The sequence below is a fragment of the Lolium perenne genome, chromosome 4, assembly GCF_019359855.2.
Source record: "Lolium perenne isolate Kyuss_39 chromosome 4, Kyuss_2.0, whole genome shotgun sequence".
Taxonomy (NCBI): Eukaryota; Viridiplantae; Streptophyta; class Magnoliopsida; order Poales; family Poaceae; genus Lolium; species Lolium perenne.
The window spans coordinates 302,642,094-302,657,133 of record NC_067247.2 but is presented as its reverse complement, the minus strand read 5'-3'; the positions used below and the strand labels follow the sequence as shown (position 1 = coordinate 302,657,133).

Here is a 15,040-nt window from a genome sequence, read left to right as displayed (position 1 = left end):
TGAATTACTGCCTCCTCATCATGGAGACAGCGATGGCGGTGAAGATGGCGGTGGAGACGGCTGTGGAGATGACTCCGGGGGCAATTCCCCGTCCCGGCGACGTGCCGGAACAGAGACTTATGTCCCCTGAATTGGAGTTTCGCGATGGCGGCGGCTCTGGAAGGTTTTCTCGGGTTTCGTCAATCGGTGTCGAAGTTTTAGGTCAGGGAGGCCTAAATAGGCGAAGAGGCGGAGTCGGAGGGGCCACGGGGGACCCACACACTAGGGGGCGCGCCCTGTAACATCCCAAGTGAGCTACCATCTTTACTTTCCATGTTTATGCATCATCTTTGCATCATGCATGTCATATCATGTCACCTTTGGTTTTTAAATAAATTGCATTTGGTTTTGTTGCCCTATATTTTCATGTGTTGTTCTTCCTCCTTCTCTCTCTTGTTTCATCTCACCACTTGTGATGTCACAAGAGAAGCACAAGCCAAACTTTCTCCCTCTACTTAATCTATATTACAAATAGGTTATGCCAAAATTTTCCTTTTTCCTTGGTTGCTATAAACCTAGCTCTCCCCTTTTTCTTTTGCAATGCACCTATCTTTTATCCTTGAGATGAATCTCAAATGGATGAGCCCATTAGGGCTTACAAATATTTGAAAACCAAATAATTTCAATCTCTCTTAATTCTCTATGTCTCCCTCTCTCTCTCTTATAATTATATTCTCTTTCTTTTCTCAAGCCACCATATATGGTTTAAAGGCTTGGTTTCTTTTCATATTCTTTTCCTTTTCAAACCTTCAACCAACACCCTTTTATCAAATTGATAAAACAGTTTTTATTTGAAAAGTAAACAAAAATCAGAAAAGGAAAAAAAATAAAAGAAAAAAATAAAACCTAAAGCTAACCTTGCTTTTTTTTGAGAGAGATCCACCCGCCTTTATTAACTCACAAACATCGGGATACAAACGCCATCCGGTGGCGATAAAAACCAAACTTGGCGGCCTAGATCATCTGACACTACAAACTTAGCTAAAGAATGAGGTTCCTTATTCGAACCTCTCCTCTCGTGACAGAACGAGAGTTCCTCAAAATCCCGCTTTGCATCCCTCAGCTCCATAGTAATGAGAGCATAGACACCCCGCGTTCCTTCTTCAATGCTTGCAATCACATTGCTGCAGTCGCTCGCCACCCGCACCCGCCGAGCGTTGATGTCTCGAGCAAGGGCGATTGCCTCCCGACACGCCAGTGCTTCTACCGTCTCCGCCGCGACCTGCCCGCTCAACACCACCGCAGAAGCACCCACAAACTTCCCAGAGTCATCTCTCGCCACTGCGGCTACTGATCCTCGCCGCGTATTCTTCCCCATAGCTGCATCAACATTGATCTTGATCACCCCGCTAGGAGGAGGAATCCATGCCGGTGACTGCATTGGGGTATTGACCCTCGCTCTCCGATCCTTACTAGATTCAGCAAAACTCAGCTCTGCCATCAGATTCTGAACGAAAAAATGGACAGATAAAGGACTCTGGAATATGTTCTCATGTATCGCCTTCCTCCTCGCATGCCAAATTGCCCACAAGGTCACAAAAACCCTTGTCTGCTCGGAGTGTTTAAGAGTAGAAATCAGACTGGCTATCCACTCTCTCGCGTCCCCTTCAGCCGAACACTGAATATGCTCAGTTAGCTCTTCATCTGCTAGAGCCCAGACTGACCTGGCTAAATTACAATCAACCAAGGCATGCCTCCATGAATCTTGTGCCCCACAGAACTGGCAATGATCATCATCTGCCATATGTCTTCGGTGGCGGACCTCGTTCGTCGGTAAAGATTGCTTGGATAATCTCCAGAGGAACATTCTCACCTTTGAAGGGACCCTGGTCTTCCACAAAGACGTCCACTGCTTCTCGATCACTGTGACGCCCCGGAACCGGTACCATGAGGATTCCAGCGATCCCACCGAAATCCGCACGATATCGATTCAGAGACGCCCTCCGACACGACGTGCGCGACGAATCACACACGTGATGCCAGAGGAATTAACACGAGCGGTAACATTACAACAGGATTACAATAGAGCCCACAAGATACAGATATATTACAACAACGACTCCAACGAGTCAAGATACAAATATACAATACAAAGATCCAAATCATACAAAAGATCGAATACGTCCGAGTACGGACAAGATACAAATTGGACTAAGAGTCCTGAAGATAACCAGTGGCGTCCATAACCCTGCCCAGGCCAAGCCGGAAGGGTAACCTTGCTAACGTCGTCATCTTGTACCTGTCAAAGTCGGGCCATCGGTTGCCGACAAGAGGGAGGAAGCAAAAGAGAAAGGGGAAAAAGGCGAGAGTAAGTACCAAGGAACGAACTCCGGCACGTACTTAGCGAGACTAGAAATGGCTATGCTCGCCGGGCGAGTATAATATATATATCGCCGGGGGCTATATGGTAGGTTTAGCGGCAGCATAACTATAACCAATAGAGACACGCTACAACATCCGTCTAATCAGATAAGATAAGAGAGCGCACAAGGTAACAGATAAATACTACACAAACATAACCCAGCCGATTACACATATCCCCTCCAACAATTGCGAAGAGGCAATGTAAAAGGCACTCAACGGTGGACAAGTTTTATTAGGTATCGGTTGTAGTAATGCTATATTACTAATCAAGTTATTAGCAGATTATTATCAACAACATAAAGGTGTAAGTTGTTCTATGATCAAGCCATACAATTCCAAGTCGTCCATAACCGCGGACACGGCTTATCGATAAGATGTACACCCTGCAGGGGTTGCCCAAATGTAACCATACGCATGCTCGAACCCACTTGCTACAGGTGGAGTCTCACATCAAGACCGTTCCCAATGCAAGAGAAAGTTTAAGGGGAGCCACCCCGCTAAGCTACCCGTGACGAAGTTCGGCCGTACTCCGATACGGACCCAGAGGTTTGTGTCAACGGCTAAGCTAAGTGTGAACAACCTGCTGTCGCTAATCGTTCCACGATATGAGTACGAACGAGAATATAAACACCCGAAGGCAATGTAAGTAAATCGTGCATCGTGCATATGAGCAAATAAAACCAAGGTTGTGGCTCCCAATAAACAGACTCGAGGAAAGGTAGTGGGTGATGGGGGTCCCACTCCCCCACGTACGGGTAGAGCGCTCAATCTCGGAACAGATAACAAGAACTCGGGTCCTAGGGGACATTAGCAAGTCAAAGTTCCGATGCTTTCGCAAAGGGGCTCACAGATGCCTCTGCTTACAATTTTAGTTGTTAACAATAAAGTAAAGCATGTGTATCTCCAACAACTGATATAGCATGTGATAACCTCCCAACAACCCAACATATCCCGATAACAGATCGAGATAAACAACAGAGCCTAAACACGCCTACGACTCGCAAGGCTCAAACATCAAGCAACGGCTATGGTTGAGGAATGATACATATAGGATTATTATGGTAAACAAGTGGAATAGGACACGTGACTCGATAAAGAATCGCAACATAGGGATAGCAATGCGAGAGAGAGAGTAAAATAGGTGAAGAGAGGGGGCTCGCCTGTGAAAAGCTGCAGAAGAACTTGTCGGAGAACTCGTCGTATCTCACATCACCACTTCGCGATCCTATCCGAGAAGAAGCAAATGCTGGAACACACAACGCATGCAAGTCTTACTACTACGGATAAAAAGTCGGCATGCTCAAGATGATATGCATGACATGGCAGATATGATGCGATGCACTTATCCAATTTAATCGGAGTCGGAACCCCGGACAAGCAAATTAGGTTGGAGTTGCATTTCTACCGGCAAATTTAAGTGTTGATTAGCACGGCATAACATGGCAGGGGTGCGCTACTTCAATATTAAACGGAGCGGGGAAAACCATAGTCGGTATCCGAAATACTCCGCATATATGTTAGGTGAACATGCATAACTATCACGTCTCGACACGATGCAAAATGCAAACAGATGTATGGATGGCATATTCATGTTCAGCACATTTTTCTGATTAATTTTCATATATAAAACATTTTTATTGGAGTTACCAATTAAAAGTTATTAATTATTAAGTTTTATTATTAATTAAAATAGAAAACAGATTTATTTAGTTGGGGTAAGGACCCGAAAACAATTTCTATACGGGGAAGGACCCCGGGTTTATTTTATAAATATTCAGGGGGTTATCATGTAAACGCGCACATCCAGGGACCACGGGTTGATGCTGAAAAGATGCAGGGACCAAAGCGTAAAAGGTGTAGATCTGGATGCGGGAAAAGATTTCTCACCGGGGGCTGAGCTAGCCGGGAGAGGCTGACGGATGGGGCCCAGGAGACGACGTGGCGGCCACGCTGGCAGACCAAGCGTGCACGCGCAAGAGATGTTCGACGCGGGGACGATGCCGCTCGCGTTCCAGACAAAGGCGATCACCGCGGGGCGGCGTCGACGCGCGCGGGTGCCTCGATGGGTTCCAGGTAGCGAGGAGGAGGCTACGGGTGCGCCTCGGTAGCGCGGACCCGATGGGGGCGACGCCGCCGGCTGGAGGTCGCCGGAGAGGTGCCGGCGGCGAGGATCTGCGGAGGAAGCACCGGCATCAACATGAGGAAGAAGAAGGAGGAAGCAAGGGGAAGAACGGAGGTGTCCGGGGGTCGAGGAGATTACCCGAGCACGGTGGTGTGGTCGAGGTCGCCGGAGGTTGACCACGGCGGTCGGATTCGCTCCACGAACCGCGGCGGCCGGAGCGAGGGATTCGACGATTTGTGCTCGAATTGAGCGGCCTGGTGTCGATTACTTGCAGCAGGAGGTAGAGGAGGACGAGACGCACTCGTCGGTGCCCTTGGAACGGCTAGGGGTGGACGGTGTCGCCGACGATAGGAAGCAAAGGCGGCGGCGTTCTCGGTGATGGAAGAGAAAAGAGGAACCGAGATGGCGGCGCGTGAGGGAGGGAGATAGGAGCATCTAGGGTTCCAGGAGCCTCCTGGGGGGGTTGGGTTGGGAGGGGCGAGCGGGTGAGGCGGGGGGCGCTCGGTGGAGGACCACGGGACACGCCGCTCGCGTGCTCTACAGGGAAGACGACAACGACGCGGTGGCGTACCGGTTCGCTGCAGGCCGGGCAAGGGAGAAGGAGATGGGCTGCCAGGTGGGCTGCTGCGGTGGAGGAAGGTGGGCCGGATAGATCCGGTGGAAGGAAAAGAAGAAGGCCAGGGAAGGGGAGAGGCGGCCCAGGGTTAGATGTTAGGGTTTTGCTTTTAAAATTTATTTTCCTTTTCTCTCTTGTTCAAAACAGATTTGAAACCTATTTTAAAACCAAACCAAACCAAAACAAAACCAGATTTACTTTGTATATGAAATATTTGAAATAGTCTTATTTGTTAGATAGGTTTGGTGTTAAGGTTTTGTTAAGAGAAAAGAAAAGAGGAGAGTTTATTAGATATACCATATGAGAAGAAAACAAAATATCTAGACTTTATAAAATAATTTAATTTAGTGAAAACATGGATGATATGATGCATATGCTATGATGAACTTGGAACGACACGGAAAAACAAGCAACGGAGAAAAAACAATTCTATGGGGTTTTTCCGGGTCGTTACAAACGACACCACTAACAAGGAACCTCGCCCCGAGGTTCCACCTCAAGGTACGGGGAAGAGAGGTGAACTATCGGATCTTCAGGCGCGTGACGATCTCCTCGACACCACTAACAAGAGTTCTTGCTCCACGTAGATCGGCGACACCACTAACAAGAAGTCGTTGTTCCGTTGTTGATGATGCGCTTCCGTCTGGGTCCTCCAAAGATCGAACCTAATAGGATAAAGGCATAGATCGTCCAACCCACGTCGAAACCTAAGACTCGGAAAAACTCGGATAAGAGAGAAGACTCAAAACTCGCAAAGGTGAGATGAGAAAGAATATAGATAAGGAGAAAATAGAGCTAATCAGATCTATCCAACGAATTTTAGAAAATAGGTTTTGACACTCTAACTCAACGAACGTTGGCAAGGCTATCCTACAGGCTGGACTAGTGGGGTACCGTCAACCTGAGCTCTGATACCAACTTGTGACGCCCCGGAACCGGTACCATGAGGATTCCAGCGATCCCACCGAAATCCGCACGATATCGATTCAGAGACGCCCTCCGACACGACGTGCGCGACGAATCACACACGTGATGCCAGAGGAATTAACACGAGCGGTAACATTACAACAGGATTACAATAGAGCCCACAAGATACAGATATATTACAACAACGACTCCAACGAGTCAAGATACAAATATACAATACAAAGATCCAAATCATACAAAAGATCGAATACGTCCGAGTACGGACAAGATACAAATTGGACTAAGAGTCCTGAAGATAACCAGTGGCGTCCATAACCCTGCCCAGGCCAAGCCGGAAGGGTAACCTTGCTAACGTCGTCATCTTGTACCTGTCAAAGTCGGGCCATCGGTTGCCGACAAGAGGGAGGAAGCAAAAGAGAAAGGGGAAAAAGGCGAGAGTAAGTACCAAGGAACGAACTCCGGCACGTACTTAGCGAGACTAGAAATGGCTATGCTCGCCGGGCGAGTATAATATATATATCGCCGGGGGCTATATGGTAGGTTTAGCGGCAGCATAACTATAACCAATAGAGACACGCTACAACATCCGTCTAATCAGATAAGATAAGAGAGCGCACAAGGTAACAGATAAATACTACACAAACATAACCCAGCCGATTACACATATCCCCTCCAACAATTGCGAAGAGGCAATGTAAAAGGCACTCAACGGTGGACAAGTTTTATTAGGTATCGGTTGTAGTAATGCTATATTACTAATCAAGTTATTAGCAGATTATTATCAACAACATAAAGGTGTAAGTTGTTCTATGATCAAGCCATACAATTCCAAGTCGTCCATAACCGCGGACACGGCTTATCGATAAGATGTACACCCTGCAGGGGTTGCCCAAATGTAACCATACGCATGCTCGAACCCACTTGCTACAGGTGGAGTCTCACATCAAGACCGTTCCCAATGCAAGAGAAAGTTTAAGGGGAGCCACCCCGCTAAGCTACCCGTGACGAAGTTCGGCCGTACTCCGATACGGACCCAGAGGTTTGTGTCAACGGCTAAGCTAAGTGTGAACAACCTGCTGTCGCTAATCGTTCCACGATATGAGTACAGAACAGAATATAAACACCCGAAGGCAACAGAAGTAAATCATGCATCGTGCATATGAGCAAATAAAACCAAGGTTGTGGCTCCCAATAAACAGACTCGAGGAAAGGTAGTGGGTGATGGGGGTCCCACTCCCCCACGTACGGGTAGAGCGCTCAATCTCGGAACAGATAACAAGAACTCGGGTCCTAGGGGACATTAGCAAGTCAAAGTTCCGATGCTTTCGCAAAGGGGCTCACAGATGCCTCTGCTTACAATTTTAGTTGTTAACAATAAAGTAAAGCATGTGTATCTCCAACAACTGATATAGCATGTGATAACCTCCCAACAACCCAACATATCCCGATAACAGATCGAGATAAACAACAGAGCCTAAACACGCCTACGACTCGCAAGGCTCAAACATCAAGCAACGGCTATGGTTGAGGAATGATACATATAGGATTATTATGGTAAACAAGTGGAATAGGACACGTGACTCGATAAAGAATCGCAACATAGGGATAGCAATGCGAGAGAGAGAGTAAAATAGGTGAAGAGAGGGCTCGCTGTGAAAAGCTGCAGAAGAACTTGTCGGAGAACTCGTCGTATCTCACATCACCACTTCGCGATCCTATCCGAGAAGAAGCAAATGCTGGAACACACAACGCATGCAAGTCTTACTACTACGGATAAAAAGTCGGCATGCTCAAGATGATATGCATGACATGGCAGATATGATGCGATGCACTTATCCAATTTAATCGGAGTCGGAACCCCGGACAAGCAAATTAGGTTGGAGTTGCATTTCTACCGGCAAATTTAAGTGTTGATTAGCACGGCATAACATGGCAGGGGTGCGCTACTTCAATATTAAACGGAGCGGGGAAAACCATAGTCGGTATCCGAAATACTCCGCATATATGTTAGGTGAACATGCATAACTATCACGTCTCGACACGATGCAAAATGCAAACAGATGTATGGATGGCATATTCATGTTCAGCACATTTTTCTGATTAATTTTCATATATAAAACATTTTTATTGGAGTTACCAATTAAAAGTTATTAATTATTAAGTTTTATTATTAATTAAAATAGAAAACAGATTTATTTAGTTGGGGTAAGGACCGAAAACAATTTCTATACGGGGAAGGACCCCGGGTTTATTTTATAAATATTCAGGGGTTATCATGTAAACGCGCACATCCAGGGACCACGGGTTGATGCTGAAAAGATGCAGGGACCAAAGCGTAAAAGGTGTAGATGCGGATCTGGGAAAAGATTTCTCACCGGGGCTGAGCTAGCCGGAGAGGCTGACGGATGGGGCCCAGGAGACGACGTGGCGGCCACGCTGGCAGACCAAGCGTGCACGCGCAAGAGATGTTCGACGCGGGGACGATGCCGCTCGCGTTCCAGACAAAGGCGATCACCGCGGGGCGGCGTCGACGCAGCGGGTGCCTCGATGGGTTCCAGGTAGCGAGGAGGAGGCTACGGGTGCGCCTCGGTAGCGCGGACCCGATGGGGGCGACGCCGCCGGCTGGAGGTCGCCGGAGAGGTGCCGGCGGCGAGGATCTGCGGAGGAAGCACCGGCATCAACATGAGGAAGAAGAAGGAGGAAGCAAGGGGAAGAACGGAGGTGTCCAGGGGGTCGAGGAGATTACCCAGAGCACGGTGGTGTGGTCGAGGTCGCCGGAGGTTGACCACGGCGGTCGGATTCGTCCCACGAACTGCGGCGGCCGGAGCGAGGGATTCGACGATTTGTGCTCGGGTGAGCGGCCTGGTGTCGATTACTTGCAGCAGAGGTAGAGGAGGACGAGACGCACTCGTCGGTGCCCTTGGAACGGCTAGGGGTGGACGGTGTCGCCGACGATAGGAAGCAAAGGCGGCGGCGTTCTCGGTGATGGAAGAGAAAAGAGGAACCGAGATGGCGGCGCGTGAGGGAGGGAGATAGGAGCATCTAGGGTTCCAGGAGCCTCCAGGAGGGGATAAGAAGGGAAGGGAGAGCAGGTGAGGCGTGGGGCGCTCGGTGGAGGACCACGGGACACGCTGCTCGCGTGCTCTCTGGGGAAGACGACAACGACGCGGTGGCGTACCGGTTCGCTGCAGGCCGGGCAAGGGAGAAGGAGATGGGCTGCCAGGTGGGCTGCTGCGGTGGAGGAAGGTGGGCCGGATAGATCCGGTGGAAGGAAAAGAAGAAGGCCAGGGAAGGGGAGAGGCGGCCCAGGGTTAGATGTTAGGGTTTTGCTTTTAAAATTTATTTTCCTTTTCTCTCTTGTTCAAAACAGATTTGAAACCTATTTTAAAACCAAACCAAACCAAAACAAAACCAGATTTACTTTGTATATGAAATATTTGAAATAGTCTTATTTGTTAGATAGGTTTGGTGTTAAGGTTTTGTTAAGAGAAAAGAAAAGAGGAGAGTTTATTAGATATACCATATGAGAAGAAAACAAAATATCTAGACTTTATAAAATAATTTAATTTAGTGAAAACATGGATGATATGATGCATATGCTATGATGAACTTGGAACGACACGGAAAAACAAGCAACGGAGAAAAAACAATTCTATGGGGTTTTTCCGGGTCGTTACAATCACCTCCGTGTGTGAGGATGATGGCCTCTTCTCCAGCCAGGCCTCCCTCTTCTCTCTAGTCTTCACTAGCATCCTATATGCTGACCGAACAGAGAACACCCCTTGTCGATCATAGTGCCACGCCCAGAAATCATCAAACCTCCTCCCGCTGAGCGGTATAGACAAAATCAGCTCGACATCAACCTAAAGCTAACCTTGCTAACCCAACCCAGGAAAACCTGCCGTGGCCTTTTTGTTTTCCAAGGCCAGGCCAGGCCAGCCCGGCCTGCTTACCTTGACGAGCTAGAGCGCTCGCCTCCCTGTCCTCTGCTTTCCAGCACGACACAGAGCTTCTCCTCCACATGTGTTCCTCCCACCTGCTCACTTCTTTAGGGCTTGTTCGGCTGGGGTGTTTTGGTGAGTATTGTCTCGCGTGTATCGGGTGGAAATACTACACTACGCAGGGTTTGGTAGTGGTTCAGACGTGTATTTGGTGGAAATAACTGACCTTTTGGGTCACCGCCAGCGATTCGACACTACCCAGCAAACAGCTCAGCACGTGCGTACCCTTGAGAGCTGGCAGTCTGACACACACCACCTAGCTATGCATGCATGCTCTTCTCGTGCAGACCGCCGGCAGCCCGGCAGTAGCAAAATGAAGTAGGCGAGTGACCGCGCGTGAGAAAGAGACAAAACGCGAGTACCCCTCGCGTTTCTAATTCCCTCCGGCCCGACGAGTTTTTAGGGGGATTACCATGCTAATTCCGTTTCATCCCGGCCTGCCGAACGGTGTTTGTAGATTTCCTAGGTGTATTATTGGATTAGCCCGGTGAAATACACTCCAAACCCAGCAGAACCGCGAGTACCGAACAAGGCCTTACCAAACTAAATGGAGATCAAGCCAGCAAACCCTAGCTGCTCTATTCCTCGACGCCGCCACTCCCGTGTCTACTCCCCACTTTGTTCTGTATCTTCCCAAGCAACTGAGAGGGTTTTGCTCGAGCGCATCGCCGACCGCCGCCGACGCCATGGTCGTCCTTGAGCTCACCTGACCGGGGAAATTGTTCCGCCTCTGCTTCCTCTTCCTCAACGACTTCTTCGCGGAGCAGTATACGTCAAGGTCTGCGCGTAATCGACCTCGCCACATCGTCTTCTTCACGGACTCCGACGACCGTGGCCTTGCTTCCGCACCTCCGCCGCCCGATTCCTTCGTCCGGCAGCCGCGTGGTGAGCAGCCGCTTCTCCTCCTCCCTTTCCCCGCTCGAAACCATCTCTGGTTCGCCGAACCGAGTTCGTCGCTGTACGTTGCCGCCACGGGCATGTCTCCGGCGAGCTCCTTCCCGTCGTATCCGTGCACAATAGCCTACCTTTTTAGTACCGCTCGACGCGCGCCACCACGCTGCATCTCAACGTCGTCTTCTCCGTCATGGGCACGCCACTAGAACGTTGCAGCAGTCACTTCTTTTTCCGTCGCGTGACTGTGTGCGTGCGAAAGACAGGAATCGTCTTCAGTTCGCGCTGTTACAGTTTTCAGATAACCCTGTCTCTGTTTTCAGTTAAAACTTCCAGATAACGCGCGACAACATTCTTTTGTTTCAGTATCCTTTTCTTTTCAAACACGATCGTGTAACACAGTGGCTAGATGCATGTTCCTGTTTTAATAGACCGGAGTTCAAATCTATAGCTGGCGAGAAGACCATTCTTTTGCACATCTGCTTCACCTGATGAAACGTCCCCCTTTTGTTCAATTCTTCAGTTAACTGCAGTCTACACGTTTTCTTTACTGAAGCATGTAACATATCAAAACAAACGAGCAGCTATACTGGTTATATCTCTAGCCAACCATCTGTATGTCTCAAGTTCAAATTCTGGCCGGAACGTTTCGGCAGATCCTTTTATCATTTGCTTCCCACCACTGTCTTTAATCTTGGCTAGAACCACCCCGGCGCAAAAATTCCTGAAGCTCCAGTTTCCTTTCTTCTTTACTGTTTCAGGAGTTTTGCTTACAGCACACTTTTTGTTTTGATTTAAAAACCAACCTTACAAATTTCAATTCATACAAACTTGATATGTTTGAGCATCAGAAAAACCTAAGCTACATGGTTATAAAACTTGTTTCAACTTTTGAACAATAAAATCTGACCACTTTATAAATTGGGTTTAAAATTGCTAAAACTTGCAAAACTCATAACCCTCTTTCTACAACTCCAATTTGCATAATCTTTATATCTAATTGCATCACTAAAGCATGATGTATTCAAATATCACCATGTCATGCATCATTGGCCGCATCCCTAGTTCGGCCAAATTAAAAGTGCAACTTCAACTAAATGCTATGTGTGGGTGTTTTTATCATTTCATGCTACTTTGGAAAGCACCCCACTTAATTATGCTATGTATGAAACCTTTGCATCTCATGCATCATATTGCGCATTGCATTTCCTTGTATTGATTTGTGCTATTACTTTCTTGTATGTGCTATTTGGTTCTTCTCGAGTAGACATCGACACCGAGCAGTTCGGGAGGAGTTCCTCTACATCACCCCTGAAGATCGCGTTCGTGTTTCCTCTTCCGATTTGACAGGCGAGCCCACCCCTTCACCTATTTTACATTTTCATGCTCTTTTGATCTATTGCTATCCCTATGTTGCGATTCTGTCGTGTCACGTGTCCTATTCCACCTGTTACCTATATTACCGAATTACACCTCCTCGCCCTACCCATTGTTTGTTGTTTGCCAGCTTTGCGAGTCGTAGGCGAGTTTAGGGTTTTGTTGATATCTCGAAATGTTCGGGATATCTTGTTGGGTAGTTGTTTTACTTGCTATATCTGTTGTTGGAGATATTCATGGCTCACCCTAATGCTAATATTAAAATGGATAAGAAGAGGCATCGGTGGGTCAGCTGTATAATTGGTTTTACCATGGCTCACTTGTGTCTAATTTTATAATTAGGACGAGTTCTTGTTTTCTGATCCAAGACTGAGCGCACTAACCACACGTGGGAGGTTTCACTGGGACCCCCCTCGACCTATTACCGGAACTGCTTCCACTGTCCAAGTGCCACAACTAGTTCGTAACGTTTTGTTTCTCCCGGGCGTGCAAGCTTGTTTCTTTGTGGTCAGATATCATGGTGTTACTTTTGGGGAAGCCGTGTGCCTTGTAACCCCGTTGTCTCTTGCACGCTCGTAGGTTGCGGAGCCGCTGCGAAGTGGTCATCCCGCTGGGCACTGATCACCTAGTACGCTGACGCACATAGCTAGGTCCGCCTCGGAGTTTCGCCGGACTTCGATACGGATTCAACTTAGTTAGGTGGCTTCTTGGACTTGGTCTGTGGTGAAGGGAGGGGTTGTGATGCGAGGTTTCGCTGGCAAGTTTTCTCAAAACCCTTGCTTGTGGAGTCGGACATGCGTGTATGGGTACAGTAGTGCATCCCTGCAGGGTGAGATCTTATCGATAAGCCGTGTCCGCGGTTATGGACGACTTGGAGATGTTTAACTCGATCATAGAACAACTTACACCTTATTTCCTGTTGTTAATAATTTGCTAATAAAACTCTTTCAAAAGTGTGTGTGCCTTTGCAATACCTCTTGGCGAAGGGGGATCGCATTGGCTGGGTTTTGTTTGCAGAGTATAGAACTGCTAGTTTATGCGCTCTCTCACCTTCTCTAATAGACGAATGTTGTAGCGTGTCTCTATTGGTTAGTTGCTTTGCTGCCGCTAAACTCCACATATAGCCGGGCGAAGTTTACACCGCCCACCAGCAAGCATAGCTGGTCTTGTCTCGCAAGTACGTGCCATTGGTACTTACCCTCGTTTTTCTCCCTCTTTTTCCGGAACCCGCTTTTCGACAAACAGGTACGACAGATGATGAGCAGTACGCAGGTGGCTACTTTGTCGAGTTCACGGACGACGACTTCGTTGCGTAGCAGGATCGTTCCTAAGGCAGCAGCCTGTGGCTTGTTGGTTATGGAACATCGCTTGATTATCTTCAGGACTCTTAGTCCAATTTGGATCTTGTCTGTACCCAGACTATTTGGCTACCTTATGTATGATGTACTGATGGGATATGTTTCCCTTCTGAGTGTCATTTGGATCTTGCTCATTAGAGCGTTGCTATACATATGAACCTTATTTCCATCTTTTGTGTCATACATAGTCATGTTGTGATATTCAAGCTGTATTCTACCCTCGTATCCTGTGCACAGTGTGTGTATGTGTGAAGTGCACAGGAAGGTGAAGCACTCAGGCTTGGAAAGCCTATCGTGAGCCTTTGAGGTGGGTGTTGTGTGCATGGGCGTGTCGAGCTGTTGCTTGGCCTACCCATATGCTTGGGAATGCGAGGCGACCTCACGGTCCTTTGTAGTGACCTCATGCACATAAACCCCTCTTACCTGCGCGCTCTAGGTTTTCCTACTCCTGGGGCTTACACGCCCCCCCTTGGCCACGCCGCCCTGTGGGGTGGGCCCCCTGGCTCCCCTCTGGCCCCTCTTCGGTTCTCTGGAAGCTTCCGGGGAAAATAAGATATTGGGCGTTGATTTCGTCCGATTCCGAGAATATTTCCTTTATAGGATTTCTGAAACCAAAAACAGCAGAAAACAGCAACTGGCCCTTCGGCATCTCGTCAATAGGTTAGTTCCGAAAAACGCATAAAAACGATATAAAGTGTGAACAAAACATGTAGGTATTGTCATAAAACAAGCATGGAACATAAGAATTTATCGATACGTTGGAGACGTATCAGTTGCCATAATGCCAGCCCAAAAATTTGAATCTCCTAGTTTCCAAAGAACCTGAGATATTGCTTTTGAGCCCACATAGTTTTTCTGTAGTATTTGTTGCCATATGCCATCCTAAGTTAACAACCTGGCTAGCCATTTTCCTAGCAAGGCCCTGTTTTTAACTTCAAGATCATGGACACCAAGTCCACCTTGACCTTTTGGGCGGCAAACAACACTCCATTTCATCTACCAATATTTCTTTTTCTCATGATCCCCTTGCCAAAAGAATCATTATTGGAAATAATCCAATCTATGCAAGAATCCTTTGGTCAACTTGAAGAAAGATATCATATACAACACCATATTCGTAAGTACTGAATTTATGAGAACTAATCTTCCCTCAAGGGGTAATAATTTTCCTTTCCAACTACTCAGGCGTTTCTGAAGTCTTTCCTCAACAACTTTCCATTCAGCCAACGTCAGTATCCGACAATGAATCGGAATACCAGGATAGCTAATTGGAAAACATCCAAACCCACATCCGAATGACTCGGCATATAGGTTGGCATCGTCTTGGGCTTCACCGAAACAGAAC

General features: G+C 47.7%; 1 protein-coding gene and 2 long non-coding RNA genes across 3 annotated transcripts; 1 reads left to right on the top strand and 2 right to left on the bottom strand.

Moving 5' to 3' along the window:
• Positions 1–931: 931 nt before the first annotated feature.
• LOC139830197 (uncharacterized) lies at positions 932–1,783 on the bottom strand. The gene has a single exon (XM_071818205.1). The coding sequence runs from the start codon at positions 1,781–1,783 to the stop codon at positions 932–934; it is 852 nt and encodes a 283-aa protein (XP_071674306.1).
• Positions 1,784–2,040: 257 nt separating this feature from the next.
• LOC139830672 (uncharacterized) lies at positions 2,041–4,236 on the bottom strand. The gene is made up of 2 exons (XR_011743722.1): positions 3,564–4,236; positions 2,041–2,278 (listed from the first exon to the last, which is right to left on the bottom strand). It is a non-coding gene; the product is annotated as an uncharacterized lncRNA (long non-coding RNA).
• Positions 4,237–10,608: 6,372 nt separating this feature from the next.
• On the top strand, positions 10,609–13,864 carry LOC139830671 (uncharacterized). Its single transcript, XR_011743721.1, has 3 exons — positions 10,609–10,954; positions 12,228–12,310; positions 13,583–13,864. It is a non-coding gene; the product is annotated as an uncharacterized lncRNA (long non-coding RNA).
• Positions 13,865–15,040: the final 1,176 nt, after the last annotated feature.

Excerpts from the sequence above, each read along its gene's own strand:
- LOC139830197 (XM_071818205.1), bottom strand. The coding sequence starts at position 1,783 with ATGGCAGATGATGATCATTGCCAGTTCTGTGGGGCACAAGATTCATGG.